This window comes from Styela clava, chromosome 9, assembly GCF_964204865.1.
Source record: "Styela clava chromosome 9, kaStyClav1.hap1.2, whole genome shotgun sequence".
Taxonomy (NCBI): domain Eukaryota; kingdom Metazoa; phylum Chordata; class Ascidiacea; order Stolidobranchia; family Styelidae; genus Styela; species Styela clava.
In genome coordinates this window covers 2,750,734-2,765,915 of record NC_135258.1, presented here as the reverse complement: position 1 = coordinate 2,765,915, position 15,182 = coordinate 2,750,734, and the positions used below count along the sequence as shown (strand labels likewise).

Here is a 15,182-nt window from a genome sequence, read left to right as displayed (position 1 = left end):
TGTTAGACACTTGACTTGATCATGTCATCGAAATCGTTGTCAAAAGTTGTTGGCAAATAAAGCAATATGTTCGAATTCCACCTCGATATATCGAGTACGCCTCAGATTTCAGGAAATCTTGTTTTTGGCTTATATTGAAATCGTTGTCGGCATATAAAGCAACATATTCGAATTCAGCTTCAAGATATATCGATTACGGATCAAATTTCAGAAAATCTTGTTTTTGGCCTGTATTTGGAGCCCCATAAATCATAAAGTCCCGCTTTGTTCTCTTCAACTTTTATATATAATACTTTTCACTATTGGTACTATTAAAAATTACTGTTAAAAGTTGTCGGAACTTTGCGGATCATATTTGCATTTGGTCTCGAACCCTAGAGTTTGCATGTAACATTGCAAAAATATTTTCCGATATTTTTGTGTTCCCATCAAATGTACCTATTTTTATTTTGTATTTTTTTCATTTGCAAATATATTCTAATACGTTTTAGTTTTTCTGTTTTATGTGATATACAGTTATGTATGTTGTAATTACCACTACCAGCTAAATGTGCTTAAACTTATATTTTGGTCTGAGTTGTTTCCTTCGGAACATATTATTCCAAATAGGATCCATTTATCCCTTATAAATATTGTAATAAGAGATTATTTTCCGCATGGGAAACGGTTGAAAACTGCAGAATATTTTTCCGCTGAATTCACAGTGGTGAAAATGTTTACTGGTTTTGCAGAGACTTTGATTTTTGCGGTTTGCATGTAATTGACTTACCGGTATCCGCCCTTTAGTTGTTTGGAACAGCAAAACTAAAAATGGAGCTTGAGATTAACTGTGATAAGAACAATCGCATATGGAGAGTTTTCCAACGACTCGACAGATTGAGAAAAGATAAAGATCATCGGCGGTGTGGCTCAACGGTCTAAGCGTTAGGAATACGCTCGCCACCGCACCTCTAACTACTCTGCGTGGGTTCGCAGGTTCGAATCCCATGCAGGGATGGTTATGTGCGAGAGGATTGCTGGACTCCTCGCCGTCGTTGGGTGGTTCACGTAACCGCTGGTCGGTTACGGCTTCCTCCACCACCAAGTCCATGCTTCCGAAAACAAACAATACAGTAAAACTAATCCCATACCCGACTTGAAATGGTAACCGGACGAGAGGCCGTGGTTCGCCATATGAATAAGCCGTCTTATCGGCTTTCCTCTCCCCCGGGATAAATATGTAAATCCTATCCTATCCTATCCTAAGATCGTTGTGATGTTTTAATCAAGGTTGGATCTGATGAAATCCTGGCTCACAAGAATGTGTTGTCTGCAAACTCGGATTTTTTTGATAAGATGTTCGCGCATGACACAAAGGAAAAACAATCAGGAATATGTGAAATGAAGGAAGTTGATGCGTTTTGTGTTAAAAAATGTGTTGACTACATGTACAGCTGTGAAATTGCGGCTCCATTCGAAAAACTTGGTGATTTATTGCATGTTGCCACATTATTGCAACTTGATGAAGTTTGTGGCGGAATTGTGGAACTTCTTGAAACAAATCTGAGTCCAGAATCAGTATTCGGAACCAGAAAAATTTCCAAAATGTTCAATCAGACAAATCTTGAGGAAATATGCAACCAATTCATTTTGGATAAATTTGAAGAAATCTCAAAGGTCAATGATTTTGGTTTTCTTGGAAAAAAGGAAGTTGTGAACATGATAAAATCAGAAAAGTTGAAAGTTTTGGAGGATGTGAAGCTCAATGCTGTATTCAACTGGATTAAATTTGATTCCAAAAGTCGTAAAATGTTTGCAGACAATCTGATTGGATTGGTTGATTTATCCAAATTATCTCTTGGGTATCGGAGACACGTCATCGCTAATGAAGACATTGTCAGAAAAAATGCTGATCGTCAGTTCAAATTCAGCATGTCTGTAATGGACTCCATGAATATTGCGCCATCGAGTGTTGTTGAAAGTACGACCAAAGAAGGCATTGCCATTTTCGATAAAAATTCTGGCTTCTTGCAGTGTTATAATCCTGAAAACAACTCATGGGTGCAAATGCAAGAGATGAACAAAGACATGAGGAAAAAATATTCAGGTTTTTCATCTGTTACTGTTGATGACTCTATTTATGTTCTGATGCATAACAAGGCTGTTTACGGGCTCAAATATAATGATGAAGATGCCACCTGGGAGAAAATGGCTGATATGCTTGAAAATCATGGATATTCACCCCCAGCTGTTGTTTTGAATGACAACATTTATGTCATCGGGAGTTCTGATCTATCTTTATATAATGATATTACTGCTGTTGAGAAGTATGATCCCAATTCAAACATATGGACAAGACTAAACAATACATCACATATTTTAAAGGCACCTGGATTAACTGTTTTTCAAAACAAGATTTACTGCTCTAGTGGAATGTCTGATATGCTTTCAGGTGAAGTGTATCAGTTTGATCCTGAAGCTGATATTTGGAAAACTCTCTATTCAGAGCTCTATAATCTATATTTAGATGTTGCACTTGTTACAGTGGGTGGAAATATTTATTTTCTTGGTGGACTTCATGATTTTATTGATGGATTGCCTGATTGTGAATCCAACAATACATTTCAACGATTTGATCCAATAAGCACTCACTGGCATGATCTGAGTCCAATGCTTAATGATCGACATTCGTTTCATGCTCACGCAATTCAGGGTTTTATTTATGCAGTCGGAGGATGTTGTAGTCGTGATGATTTAGAGAGATACAACATTGCAAAGGATGAATGGGAGGTGATCAAGATACCGGATGGAATGAAATTCATCATCCAGGATTCAGTGAAAATTAAATTAAAAGACTGAGATATTCATCTCTAGCATGAACTCTCATTTAGGATTTACATACTTATCCCGGGGAGAGGAAAGCTGATAAGACGGCTTATCCATGTAGCAAACCACGGCCTCTCGTTCGGTTACCATTCCAAGTCGGGTATGGGATTAGTTATATTGTTTGTTTTCGGGAGCATGGACTTGGTGGTGGAGGAAGCCGTAACCACCCAACGACGGCGAGGAGTCCAGCAATCCTCTCGCACATAACCATCCCTGCATGGGATTCGAACCTGCGTACCCACGCAGAGTAATTAGAGATGCGGTGGCGAGCGTATTTCTAACGCTTAGCCCGTTGAGCCACACCGCCGCGCCATTTAATGAGCCATTGTACAAAGTACTGACATATAATAAATAATCATTATTTGAATTATCTTATAGTGTCATTATTATTCATAACAGCCATAAAGTAGTTGAGTAAACAGATCGTAACAGTTTTACTTTTAATTACCTTTTATTTTCTTCTATTTTGGCGCATGATTCAGATACACTTGTGCAGAGCTCAAATTGAGAGCTAAGTTGTCTGGCGATTCCAGTTGCATTTTTATTATGAATCCTTTGTCCTTCAAAAGTTTAATTTACTGATGTGCTAATTCACCAATCTATTTATTCTACTGTATTCACTTTGATAGGGTGACCACTGTTTTAGAGGTTGTCAAAACCACCTCTGGTGGTCACTGGAGTAAATCTATTACGAAGTTAAGTAATATTGCTGTTATCACACCCTCAATAAGTTGGAGCTCCCAAAGTATGTGAACCAAGATGGCGGACACCGGAACGTAGTATGTGTACCAGGTTAGGGTTAGGCCATAATTTCAGGTACAAATACTACGGGAGTCAATTGGAATAAAATTATGACCTAACTCAAACCCGGTACTACGCTCAGATGTCCACCAGCTTGGTTCACATACTTCGGGAGCGCTGATAATTTATAGGTGCTCAAATAGTACCAAAGTAACTTAGACTGAATTTTCATTGTAATTCATCTTTATCTGCAATATAGCTAGTAAAATTATGATTTTTCATTTGCTGCTGTGTTTTAATGGTTCGAATGCAAATATTACGAATCTATATTTAATTTAGTTTTGCCTCAATTCTTGTTTTTATCAGCACTGTTTTATAGGTTTAAATTTTTAGGTAGTTTAGGTTGTTCACCTATTTTACATCTAAGTTGTGTAAAGGGACATAAACCTATGGGCAGTACATTCACTTGAATAACAAAGACAGTACCCAAACTCGTAATATAACCAAAATAAGGAAAATTGGAGTAAAATTATGGCTTAACCCTAACCTGGTACACACACTATGGGAGTACCTGTTATTCAACAATGAAACATTACTAGTCAGTTTAGTAACTGGTGAAATGCCGTTGGTACGCAGGCTCAAATATTTCTGAGTTTAAGATGATACCAAAGCAGACTAGACCTAACTTTCACAGTTATGTAATATCTATTAATATGTATATAGCATTCAGCATCATTTACTATATTCCGTCAATATATTTTATTTTTCTCTTTGTAGTGGACAAATCTAAAATGAAGCTTGAGATTAAATGTGATAAAACCAATCGCATATGGAAGGTTTTCCAGCGACTCGACAGATTGAGAAAAGATAAAGATCGTTGTGATGTTCTATTCAAGGTTGGATCTGATGAAATCCTGGCTCATTAGAATGTGTTGTCTGCGAACTCGGATTATTTTGATAAGATGTTTGCGCATGACACGAAGGAAAATTAATCAGGAATATGTGAAATGAAAGAAGTTGATGCATTTTGTGTTAAAAAATGTGTTGATTACATGTACAGCTGTGAAATTGCGGCTCAATTTGAAAAACTTGGTGATTTATTGCATGTTGCCACATTATTGCAATTTCTTGAAACAAATCTGAGTCCAGAATCAGTATTTGAAATCAGAAAAGTTTCCAAAATGTTCAGTCTGACAAATCTTGAGAAAATATGCAATAAATTCATTTTGGATAAATTTGAAGAAAACTTAAAGGTTGATGATTTTGGTTTTCTTGGTAAAACGGAATTTGTAGACATGATAAAATCAAAAAAATTGGAAGTTTCAGAAGATGTGAAACTTAGTGCCGTATTCAACTGGATTAGATTTGATTCCAAAAGTCGTACAAAGTTTGCAGACGATATAATGGGATTGGTTGATTTATCCAAACTGACTCTTGGGTATCGGAGACATGTCATCGCGAATGAAGACATTGTCAGAAAAAATGCTGATCGTCAGTTCAAATTCAGCATGTCTGTAATGAACTCCATGAATATTACGCCATCAAGTGTTGCCGAAAGTGCAAGCAAAGAAGGCATTGTCGTTTTTAATGCAAATTCTGGCTACTTGCATTGTTATAATCCTGAAAACAACTCATGGAAGGAAATGCAAGAGATGAACAAAGACATGAAGAATGAATATTTCACTGCTGTTACTGTTGATGACTTTATTTATGTTTTGATAGAAAACAAGGCTTTTTACAGCCTCAATTATCTTGATGAGGATGCCACCTGGGAGAAAATGGCCGATATGCTTGAAGATCATGGAAGTTATCCACCAGCTGTTGTTTTGAATAACAACATTTATGTTATCGGGAGTTCTGATGTATATTTATATAATGGTATTGATGCTGTTGAGAAGTATGATGCCAATTCAAACATATGGACAAGACTAAACAATACGCCACAACCCTTGGATGGACCAGGATTAACAGTTTTTCAAAATAAGATTTATTGTTTTGGTGGCCACTCCTCTGGACAGCTACTAAATATAGTCGATCAGTTTGATCCTGAAGCTAATGTTTGGAAAATAGTTGGTCATATGCCTAATGCAAAGTCAGATGCTGCAGTTGTTACAGTTGGTGAAAGCATTTATATTCTTGGGGGATATGTCGGTGACTCCGATTCCACCAACACAGTTTGGCGTTTCGATCCAATAAGCAATCGCTGGCAATCTCGAAATCCAATGCTCACCAGCCGATGTTCATTTAATGCTTTTGCAATTCAGGGTTTAATTTATGCAGTTGGATGTAATTATTGTGATAGCTTAGAGAAATACAACATTGCAAAGGATAAATGGGAGGTGATTGAGATACGGGAAGTAATGGAATTGCAAATTATGGATTCTGTAAAAATCAAAATAAAAAAAAGTAATGTTTTTATTTCATGGTTTACACTATTATTCAAGGATTTATTAACTTTCAATACAATAATATTATCCAATTTTATAAATTGTTTCACAAAATGTTGGGTATTTAGTGACATAAGAAATATAGATTATCAGAAGAAACAATTTTATTTTTTAATCTTATTCTAATTTCAAATACTCTTACCATTTCGAGTTTCTTTATATACATTCTTAATAAATATTACTTTTGAAATGATGATGCTAAAAATACATCTGATATACTTTTGCTGATTCATTCAACTGGATGGAGATATAGTCTAATAAGGTTCCAGGAAAATTCGTCGCAAGAGCATTTTGCTGTAAAACAAGTATTTGTGATAAAAACTGTTTGGTTTTTGAAGTACCCTTTTATTTAAAAAAGATTCGTTATTTAAGTGCATACCCTAACCATATGCGGCAAGATTGCTTGCGGCGAGTTTTACATACACGGTCAAATAATGTCGTTAAAGAGCCAGATTTTGTAACTTTCATGTTAAATTTCATTTGTAAACTGTGCAGTGCTCAAATGAAAGAAAAGTCTTGCTTTTATATCGTTTTAGTTGGAAGTATGATTGACTATGTCTGTTCCTGAAGGGTTTAATTTACCTTATTTAGACATTTATCATCTATTCGAATTTTTCCTTTAAATAAATATTTTTTGCAACCTTTTTATCCAACTTATCACTGTAATTGATATGTCCTAATCAGTCTTTTTCTATTCTACTGTATTGTCGTAGATAATCTGAATTCAACTGAATTTTCGTAGTCTAGTGCCATGGTTAATCACAGGGGTGTGACTAATATTTCTGCACATTCCCATGGACAATTACTGGGCTAGAAAGTCATACAACAGTGGACTAGGCCCAAGTATGAATTTATCTTTGTGAAAGCAGAATTTCTATCACTGTAATTTAACTTTAACGCAATATTTCTAGCTATAAAATTATAATTTTGATTGTGTTTTCATGATTTTTATGTCACACTTTTTTCAAGTTTTTTTATTAATTTAGTTTACTGTGCAATACTTTTTAATCAGTAGTGTTTTCTATTGAACAAGTGTATTCTGCTTTATATCCTCCGATAAGCTGACCAATGTTACCAATTGTTTTGGTAACTTTTTTTAACACTGGTCCACTTTTGCTCCATCCAAACCTAGGATAGGATTTACATATTTATCATAGGGAGAGGAAAGGCGATTAGATGGCCTAATCATATGGCAAACCATGGCCTCTCAACCAGTTACAAGTTCATGTCGGGTATGGGATTAGTTGGCCAGTTATTTGTTTCAGATGCATGGACTTGACCTACAATTTATGTCGGTTTTATAGAAATCTACACCAGAAAGAAGAATTCATAATAGCATTCTATTGTTACAAATAAGCCCAACATTGTGCCAGTGATTGCTCATTTTGAGTGTAACCTATTGGTTTTGGCATTCTGAGCAGGAAAGTTCTATATTCGGCACTCTCTTCGTGTGTGTACCAGGTTAGGGCATAATTTTATTCAGATTTTCCTTTTTTAGTTCTATTATGAGTTCGGGGACTGTCTGTTAGCCAAGTGAATATACCATACCCCCTTTCCATAGGTTTTCAGTCCCTCTACACAACTTGATGTAAAATAGGCAACAAAATTAGTTACCTCCATATTGGTACACACACTTCTGGAGCGCATATCAGTGACAGAGTGCTAATTATGAATCAAGTCGTAATAAAACGACCCAACAAAATTTGAAATAGTTTTTTTATATTTTAAGTTTTCAACAAATTCTATAATATGTTATTTACTAAAGCAAAAATCCCAATTTTTGTTTTCTTTGTTCCAGAATACTGCCTTGATGCTTACTAATTGAGTTGGTGATATTCTTTCGAATTATACAACATAAGAAATAAATTTGTGATCAAGAAATTGTACAGTAGAAAAGGTGATTATTCGCTGAGGTTCCGATAAAGGTCAACAGTTAGTCATTAAGATCGTTTTTTTATTAGTGAGAAGAGAACAATAAAATCAAAGCAAGAGATTTGAGTGGCAACCTATAAAATTTATGAATACAGAATTACCACATCGCAAATGTTGGTAATGCGAAAACAGCCTTGGGATTGTGCTGTAAGGCAATAATTTACCTTAGAACCAAGGAATTTCTGTATATTATTTCGATGCAATGTTGTTCACCAGGGCCGATTGCCAGTCATTTGTTTTTAGGTGAATGGATTTGATGGTGGGGGAAGCTGTAGCATATCAGCGGTTGGCACCTAATTATTCCTGTGTGGAATTGGAACCTGCAAACCCATCCAGGGTAATCGAAGGTGAAGTGGCGAGCATATTCCTAATGCTTAGCATGATGTGCTACATCGCCGAGCCCTATGTATTTATTATAGGATTCAATGAGTAAGATTTGGGACCAAGAGCAGAACCAGCCCAAATTTTTTGTAAAAGTAGGTCGTGGCATGTGAAGGTAGGGCGTGGCAATTGTTTTGTTTGTAATGATCGATAGTATAGTGAGCCAGTGGATTATCTGTGAATTGCCCACAAAAATAATGTTGAAAACGTAGGTTGCTGTTGCGTTGCCACTGTTAGTTTATCAATCCAGTTTTGTTGAAACAGAAATTGTGATCTATTATTGTACTTGACGTTTGCTGAGTCCATTTGCGGGTCTTTTATTCTTAGCAAAGTACAATTTTATATTCAGTAATGACCTGTAGTGGAGTCGGCAAGGGTTCTGTTATATAGAGTGTCCATAAAAATGTATTAAATGAAGTAAAAATACTAAAACAATTACTGATTTAAAAACAACAACATCTGGTTAAGATATATTGCATGAAAACTGACTTCATAACAAAATTGAAACTGTCAAGGGAATGTATGGACACCCTGTATATTGGCAGGAGACATTTTTTGTCAAACTCAGATAAAAGATTATTTGATTCCTTTGTGGTATAGGACCATATTTATATATTTTATTCAGATGTTTTGCTGATAATAAGTTCAACACAAGAGTTGCCTCCTATACCTCATCCTTATTTTTCTATTTTATAATGACTCAGGATAATAGCAATCCTAACTTAGGTCTTTGACTGATAAAATTCAGCATGTGTGTGATGGAATCCATGAATATTGCACCATCGAGTGTGTCTGAACGTACCAGCATAGAAGGCATTGCTGTCTTCGATAAAAAATCTGGCTACCTTCATTGTTATAATCCTAAAAACAACTCATGGGTTCAAATGCAAGGGATGAATGAGGAAATAAAGAATGAATTTTTCACTGCTGTCACTGTTGATGATTTCATTTATGTTCTGTTGGAAGACAAACCTGTTCACAGGCTCAAATATCTGGATAATGAAGCCACCTGGGAAAAAATGACTGATATGCTTGAAGAACATGGGCCGTATCCTCCAGCTGTTACTTTACTAAATTATATTTATGTTATTGGGGGTGCTTATCCTACCGAGGCAGATGCTGCTGAAATGTATGATCCCAATTTAAACATATGGACAAGACTAAACAATATATCACAGCCTTTGGATGGGCCAGGATTAACAGTTTTTCAAAATAAGATTTACTGTTTTGGTGGAGAATCATCAGGTGAGTTTTTGAATAAAGTTGATCAATTTGATCCTGCAGCTGAGGTTTGGAAACCAGTCAGCCATATGCCTGTTGCAAATTCTTATACTGCAGTTGTTCCAGTTGGTGAATACATTTTTATTCTTGGTGGACTTGTTGATGGCTTCGACACTATCAAAGCAGTTCAGCGATTTGATTCAATAAGTAAACACTGGCAATCTCGAAATCCAATGCTTACCAGCCGATGTTCATTTAATGCTTTTGCAATTCAGGGTTTCATTTATGCAGTTGGAGGATGTGGATATTGTAATAGCTTAGAGAAATACAACATTGCAAAGGATAAATGGGAGCTAGTTGAAATACCAGAAGAAATAAATTTATCCATCAGGGGCTCAGTAAAAATTCACATTCGTGCTAAGCGTTAGGAATACGCTCGCCACTGCAGTACGTTCACATCCCATGCAGAACTAGTTATGTGCAAGAGGATCAATCGCTCAACTCCTTGACTCTGGTCGGTTACGGCTTCCTCAACCATCAAGTCCATGCTTACGAAAACAAATAACTAACCAATCCCATACCCGACATGAACTGGTAACCAGACTAGAGGCCGTGGTTCGCCATATGATTAAGCCGTCTCATCGACTTTACTCTCCCTCGGGATTCTTATTGAAAATCTGACATTCTCAGAGGAGAAACCAAATTTTCAAATTAACATATATTGGTGCATTTTGAGACATTGTCATTTCCATGAGCACAAGATCAATGGATAAACTAAGCAGAGCTAAAAATGAGAGCATAGATGTGTAGCAAGGCATGTTATAATGGTGAAACCTTTGACAATTATCTAAAATGTTCATTTTTATTTATTTATTTTTTTGTCTTTGATTTACGTAATTCATATCAATTTATTATAATATGAAATATTTTAAACTTTGATTAACTTTTTTTTATACTGTATTCACATTAACAAGTCGACCACTGTTTCAAAAGTTTACTGTATTGAAAATGTTTGATTCTCGGTTGTCGTAGTATGCAATATTTTTAATCAGCACTGTTTTAGTGGTTATACGTTTTTTTGTTTAATATTCCTGGCTAGTCACCTTTGGTACCCTCCAACATTGGGAATCTGTGAAAAGATCAATAACAAGGAAATGCTATTGCTACTTCGAGGCTAATTGAGGCCAATGATACCAAGGTGTAGACTAGACCTAATTTCCACTGTTATTCTGTTCATATGTGCAGCTTTATCCCTTTCTTATAATTCAAACTAAAGTTTATATGATTAATTTCTTTTTTCAGAGCAAATTTTTGTGTTTAAACATGTGCCACTTCATTTTTTTGTGAGTTGGTGTTTTGATGATGTTGAAATAAACTTGCAATTATGATAAACTTATTTATTACAACTTTTAAAAATATTTCACCCCCTTTTTGGTCTCTGCAGAAGAGTCGACGATTAGGTTTTATTTAGTGCAGGATCTTTTTTCGTAAATATTGGACAAAAACCTACACTGTAGGGTTTGCTTGCCAGAGCCCTTGCTGACTCTGCTAAGTATAAAAATGTAGTATTCAAAGGCAACCCGCAAATAGGCTCAGCAATTGTCAAGACCTAATAGGTCACGTTTTCAGAGTCATACAAAATTGAAATGCCAACCTACTTTTCATCATTATTTTGCCATTCGTGAGCAATTAGATGACTTGATGTTTTTTGGCTTGTGATACTACCTATCAGAAACAAAAAAAATTGCCACTCTCATAGAGTCGCAGTCCTTACACCACTTCATGGCAGCTCCTGACATGAACGAACCGCCGCGTCTCTCGCCATGGGTTATGGCGCTTTACCGTTATATTCACTAAGTTATGTACCAGACTTCAGTTTATCATGCAGAATTTAAATTACTCGAACCCAACCACAAATCCATCAAAACTTTATTCATAAGGAAAATGTTCCAACTTCCTCAATATTTGTTACTATCAGGGGTGGTAGCCTTGCCATTACAGCTGGCATCTCGCCATTGGTTTGTGGCAGCTAAAAAGTCAGTCCTCTGGGTGTGGCCATGGTTTGGAAATCCTGACATGGTTTTGCCGCCACGAAATACTTAAAACTGCAATTGCCCTCGTACGGTTCCGCTCTTGGTCCCAAATGTTACTCATAATAAGTACATGGGGCTCGACGGTGTGTCGCATTGTGCTAAGCATTAAGAATACGCTTGCCTTTGATTACCCTGGGTGGGTTCGCAGGTTCCATACCCACATGGGGATAATTATCAGAAGCTTGCCGCCACAGGATGGTTCACGTAACCGCTGGTCGGCTACTAATCCCATACCCAACCAGACGCCCTGGTAAACAGCATTGCATCGAAACAACAAGTTGTGTTATGACTGAAACTTTTGGGCTGGGGGCTATTCACTTGGCTAACACAGACAGTCCCCGAAATAAGGAAGACCGGAATAAAATTATGCCCTAACCTGGAATGCACACTACAACAACCACCCTGATGGTGACAGTAGAGCAAAGATCTGAAGCCCGAAATTAGAATCGGAAATGTCAATCATTACGTTACGATTTACATATTCATCCCGGGGGGAGAGGAAAGCCAATGAGACAGCTTAACCATATGGCGAACCACGGCCTCTAGTCCAGTTACCATTCCATGTCGGGTATGGGATTAGTTAGTTACTTGTTTTCCGAAGCATGGACTTGATGGTGGAGGAAGCTGTAACCGACCAGCGGTTACGCCACCCTACGGCGGCGAGGATTCCAGCAATCCTCTCGCACATAATCATCCCTGCATGGGATTCGAACCTGCGATCCCACGCAGAGTAATTAGAGATGCGGTGGCGAGCGTATCCCAAACGCTCAGCACAATGAGCCACACCGCGGCGCCTAACGTTTGGGCTTCTCTATCGCTAACTTTTTTTCATTAAATATATATTTATGAAAAATATATACTAAAACTATGTTTGCTTTGGGCTCGGGCCTGCAAATCCAGTTAATTAGTCGGGCTTGGGTCTGGTTTAGTACCCACGGGCCTGGGTCAGGCTGGCCCAATCTTACCTCTAGGTGACAGCCTAGCTCGCCTCGCCAAGATTTCACCAAGCAATAAACTCGTTAAAGACAGTTAATTTGTAATCAAACTTGTGCGAACTTATCGAAGGATATGAAGCAGAAGAAAACACCGCTGATTAAAAATTATTGCATAGTAAACTAAATATATATAAAAAATGTATGACATTAGAATCACTGATCTCATTTTGAGCACTGCATAGTTTACAAATGAAATTCGTACACCGCTCAACATGAAAATTACAAAATCTAGCTTTTTGGCAGCATTATTTGACAAAATCTACACCCATTTGAAATGAATGAGTAAAATTATTTTAGCATCATTATTTGAAAAAACTAAAAGTGATGTTTATTAGGAATATGTGAATGTATATGAAGAAGAATTGAAAATGAAATCGTTTGAACTAATAAAAACCATGAGATGAAAACATTACTTTTTTAATTTGATTACTGCTGAATCGTATATTTCCAATTCCATTCTTTCTGGTATCTCAATCAGCTCCCATTTGTCCTCTGCAATGTTGTATTTTTCAAAACTATCACGAATGTCACATCCTCCAACTGCATAAATGTAACCCGTAATTGCAAAAGCATTGAATGAATATCGGCTGGTAAGCATTGGATTTAAAGATTGCCAGTTATTGCTTATTGGATCGAATCGCTGAACTTCTTTAATGGGTTCTAGGCCTTCTTCATCATCGACACCATCAATAAGTCCACCAAGGATATAAATGTTTCCATCAACTGTAACAACAGCAGCACTTGATTTTGCAACAGGCATATCACCAACTATTTTCCTAACATCAGCTTCAGAATCGAACTGATCGACTATATTTAGTAACTGTCCAGAGGAGTGGCCACCAAAACAATAAATCTTGTTTTCATAAACTGTTAATCCTGGTCCATTCAACGTGTGTGGCAAATTGTTTAATCTTGTCCATATGTTTGAATTGGGATCGTACTTCTCAACAGCAGTAATATCATTATATGAAGAAGAACACCCGATGACATAAATAATGTTATTCAAAACAACAGCTGGAGGATACTCGCCATGATCTTCAAGCATATCGGCCATTTTCTCCCAGGTGGCATCTTCATCAAGATAATTGAGCCTGTAAACAGCCTTGTTTTCCATCAAAACATAAATAAAGTCATCAGCAGAAACAGCCGAGAAACATTCATCCGTCATTTCTTCATTCATCTCTTGCATTTGAAACCATGAGTTGTTTTCAGGATTATAACTATAAAGGTGGCCAGATTTTTCTTCAAAAACGACAATGCCTTCTTTGCTCGTATTTTCAGCAACACTCGATGGCGCAATATTCATAGAGTCCATAACGGACATACTGAATTTGAACTGACGATCAGCATTTTTTCTGACAATTTCTTCATGGGCGATGACATGTCTTCGATACCCAAGAGATAGTTTGGATAAATCAACCAATCCAATTATATCGTCTGCAAACTTTTTACGACTTTTAGAATCAAATCTAATCCAGTTAAATACAGCATTGAGCTTCACATCCTCCGAAACTTTCAATTTTTCTGATTTTAGCATTTTTACAAATTCCTTTTTACCAAGAAAACCAAAATCATGAACCTTGGAGATTTCTTCAAATTTATCCAAAATGAATTGTTTGCATATTTCATTAAGATTTGTCAGATTGTACATTTTGGAAACTTTCCTGGTTTCAAGTACTGATTCTGGACTCAGATTTGTTTCAAGAAGTTCCACAATTCCACTACAAACTTCATCAAGTTGCAATAATGTGGCAACATGCAATAAATCACCGAGTTTTTCGAATGGAGCCGCAATTTCACAGCTGTACATGTAGTCAACACATTTTTTAACACAAAATGCATCAACTTCTTTCATTTCACATATTCCTGATTGTTTTTCTTTCGTGTCATGCGCAAACATCTTATCAAAATAATCCGAGTTTGCAGACAACACATTCTTATGAGCCAGGATTTCATCAGATCCAACTTTAATTAAAACATCACAACGATCTTTATCTTTTCTCAATCTGTCGAGTCGTTGGAAAACTCGCCATATGCGATTGTTCTTATCACATTTAATCTCAAGCTCCATTTTTAGTTTTGATGTTCCAAACGCTGCGCAAATGCGCTGGGTAGCGGGCGGATACATGCAAACCGCGACTTTGGCAAAACTGGTAAATAGTTCTAGCTGACAGTTACCCGTTTTTCCAAAATTATACCCGCCATGTTTTCCGTTGTGAAATTTTCTGCAAATACTGATCGGCCACGATGTGAGCATCGTTTAGTTAACCTTCCATTTTTTTCTTTTATTTGATATAATGAACCTATTTTCACGGAAATCGGAGTTACAGAGTCAATTATTTTAATGACGGAATATTGGACATGGTTTCCCGATCTTTGACCCCTGGAAAATTCTTTCTATACTTTCCCATTGCAAAGTTTTCAGGGCTATTTTAAGAGTGCTTTTGCGATTTGGCGCCTGTAAAATGGGGTATGTGTTTCAAACCATCATTATGATTCATCGCATA

General features: G+C 36.6%; 2 protein-coding genes across 2 annotated transcripts; one reads left to right on the top strand and one right to left on the bottom strand.

The window, feature by feature from the left end:
* The first annotated feature begins 903 nt into the window (after nucleotides 1-903).
* Nucleotides 904-4,375, top strand: LOC144427289 (kelch-like protein 25). Its single transcript, XM_078116252.1, has 2 exons — nucleotides 904-2,814; nucleotides 3,032-4,375. Exons 1-2 carry the CDS (start codon nucleotides 1,336-1,338, stop codon nucleotides 3,218-3,220), a joined length of 1,668 nt encoding a protein of 555 aa, XP_077972378.1. The 5' UTR covers nucleotides 904-1,335; the 3' UTR covers nucleotides 3,221-4,375.
* An 8,324-nt stretch (nucleotides 4,376-12,699) lies between these two features.
* On the bottom strand, nucleotides 12,700-14,803 carry LOC144427211 (kelch-like protein 12). The gene is made up of 2 exons (XM_078116061.1): nucleotides 12,939-14,803; nucleotides 12,700-12,907 (listed from the first exon to the last, which is right to left on the bottom strand). The coding sequence occupies exon 1, from the start codon at nucleotides 14,801-14,803 to the stop codon at nucleotides 13,085-13,087; it is 1,719 nt and encodes a 572-aa protein (XP_077972187.1). The 3' UTR covers nucleotides 12,700-12,907; nucleotides 12,939-13,084.
* Between the last annotated feature and the right edge of the window lie 379 nt (nucleotides 14,804-15,182).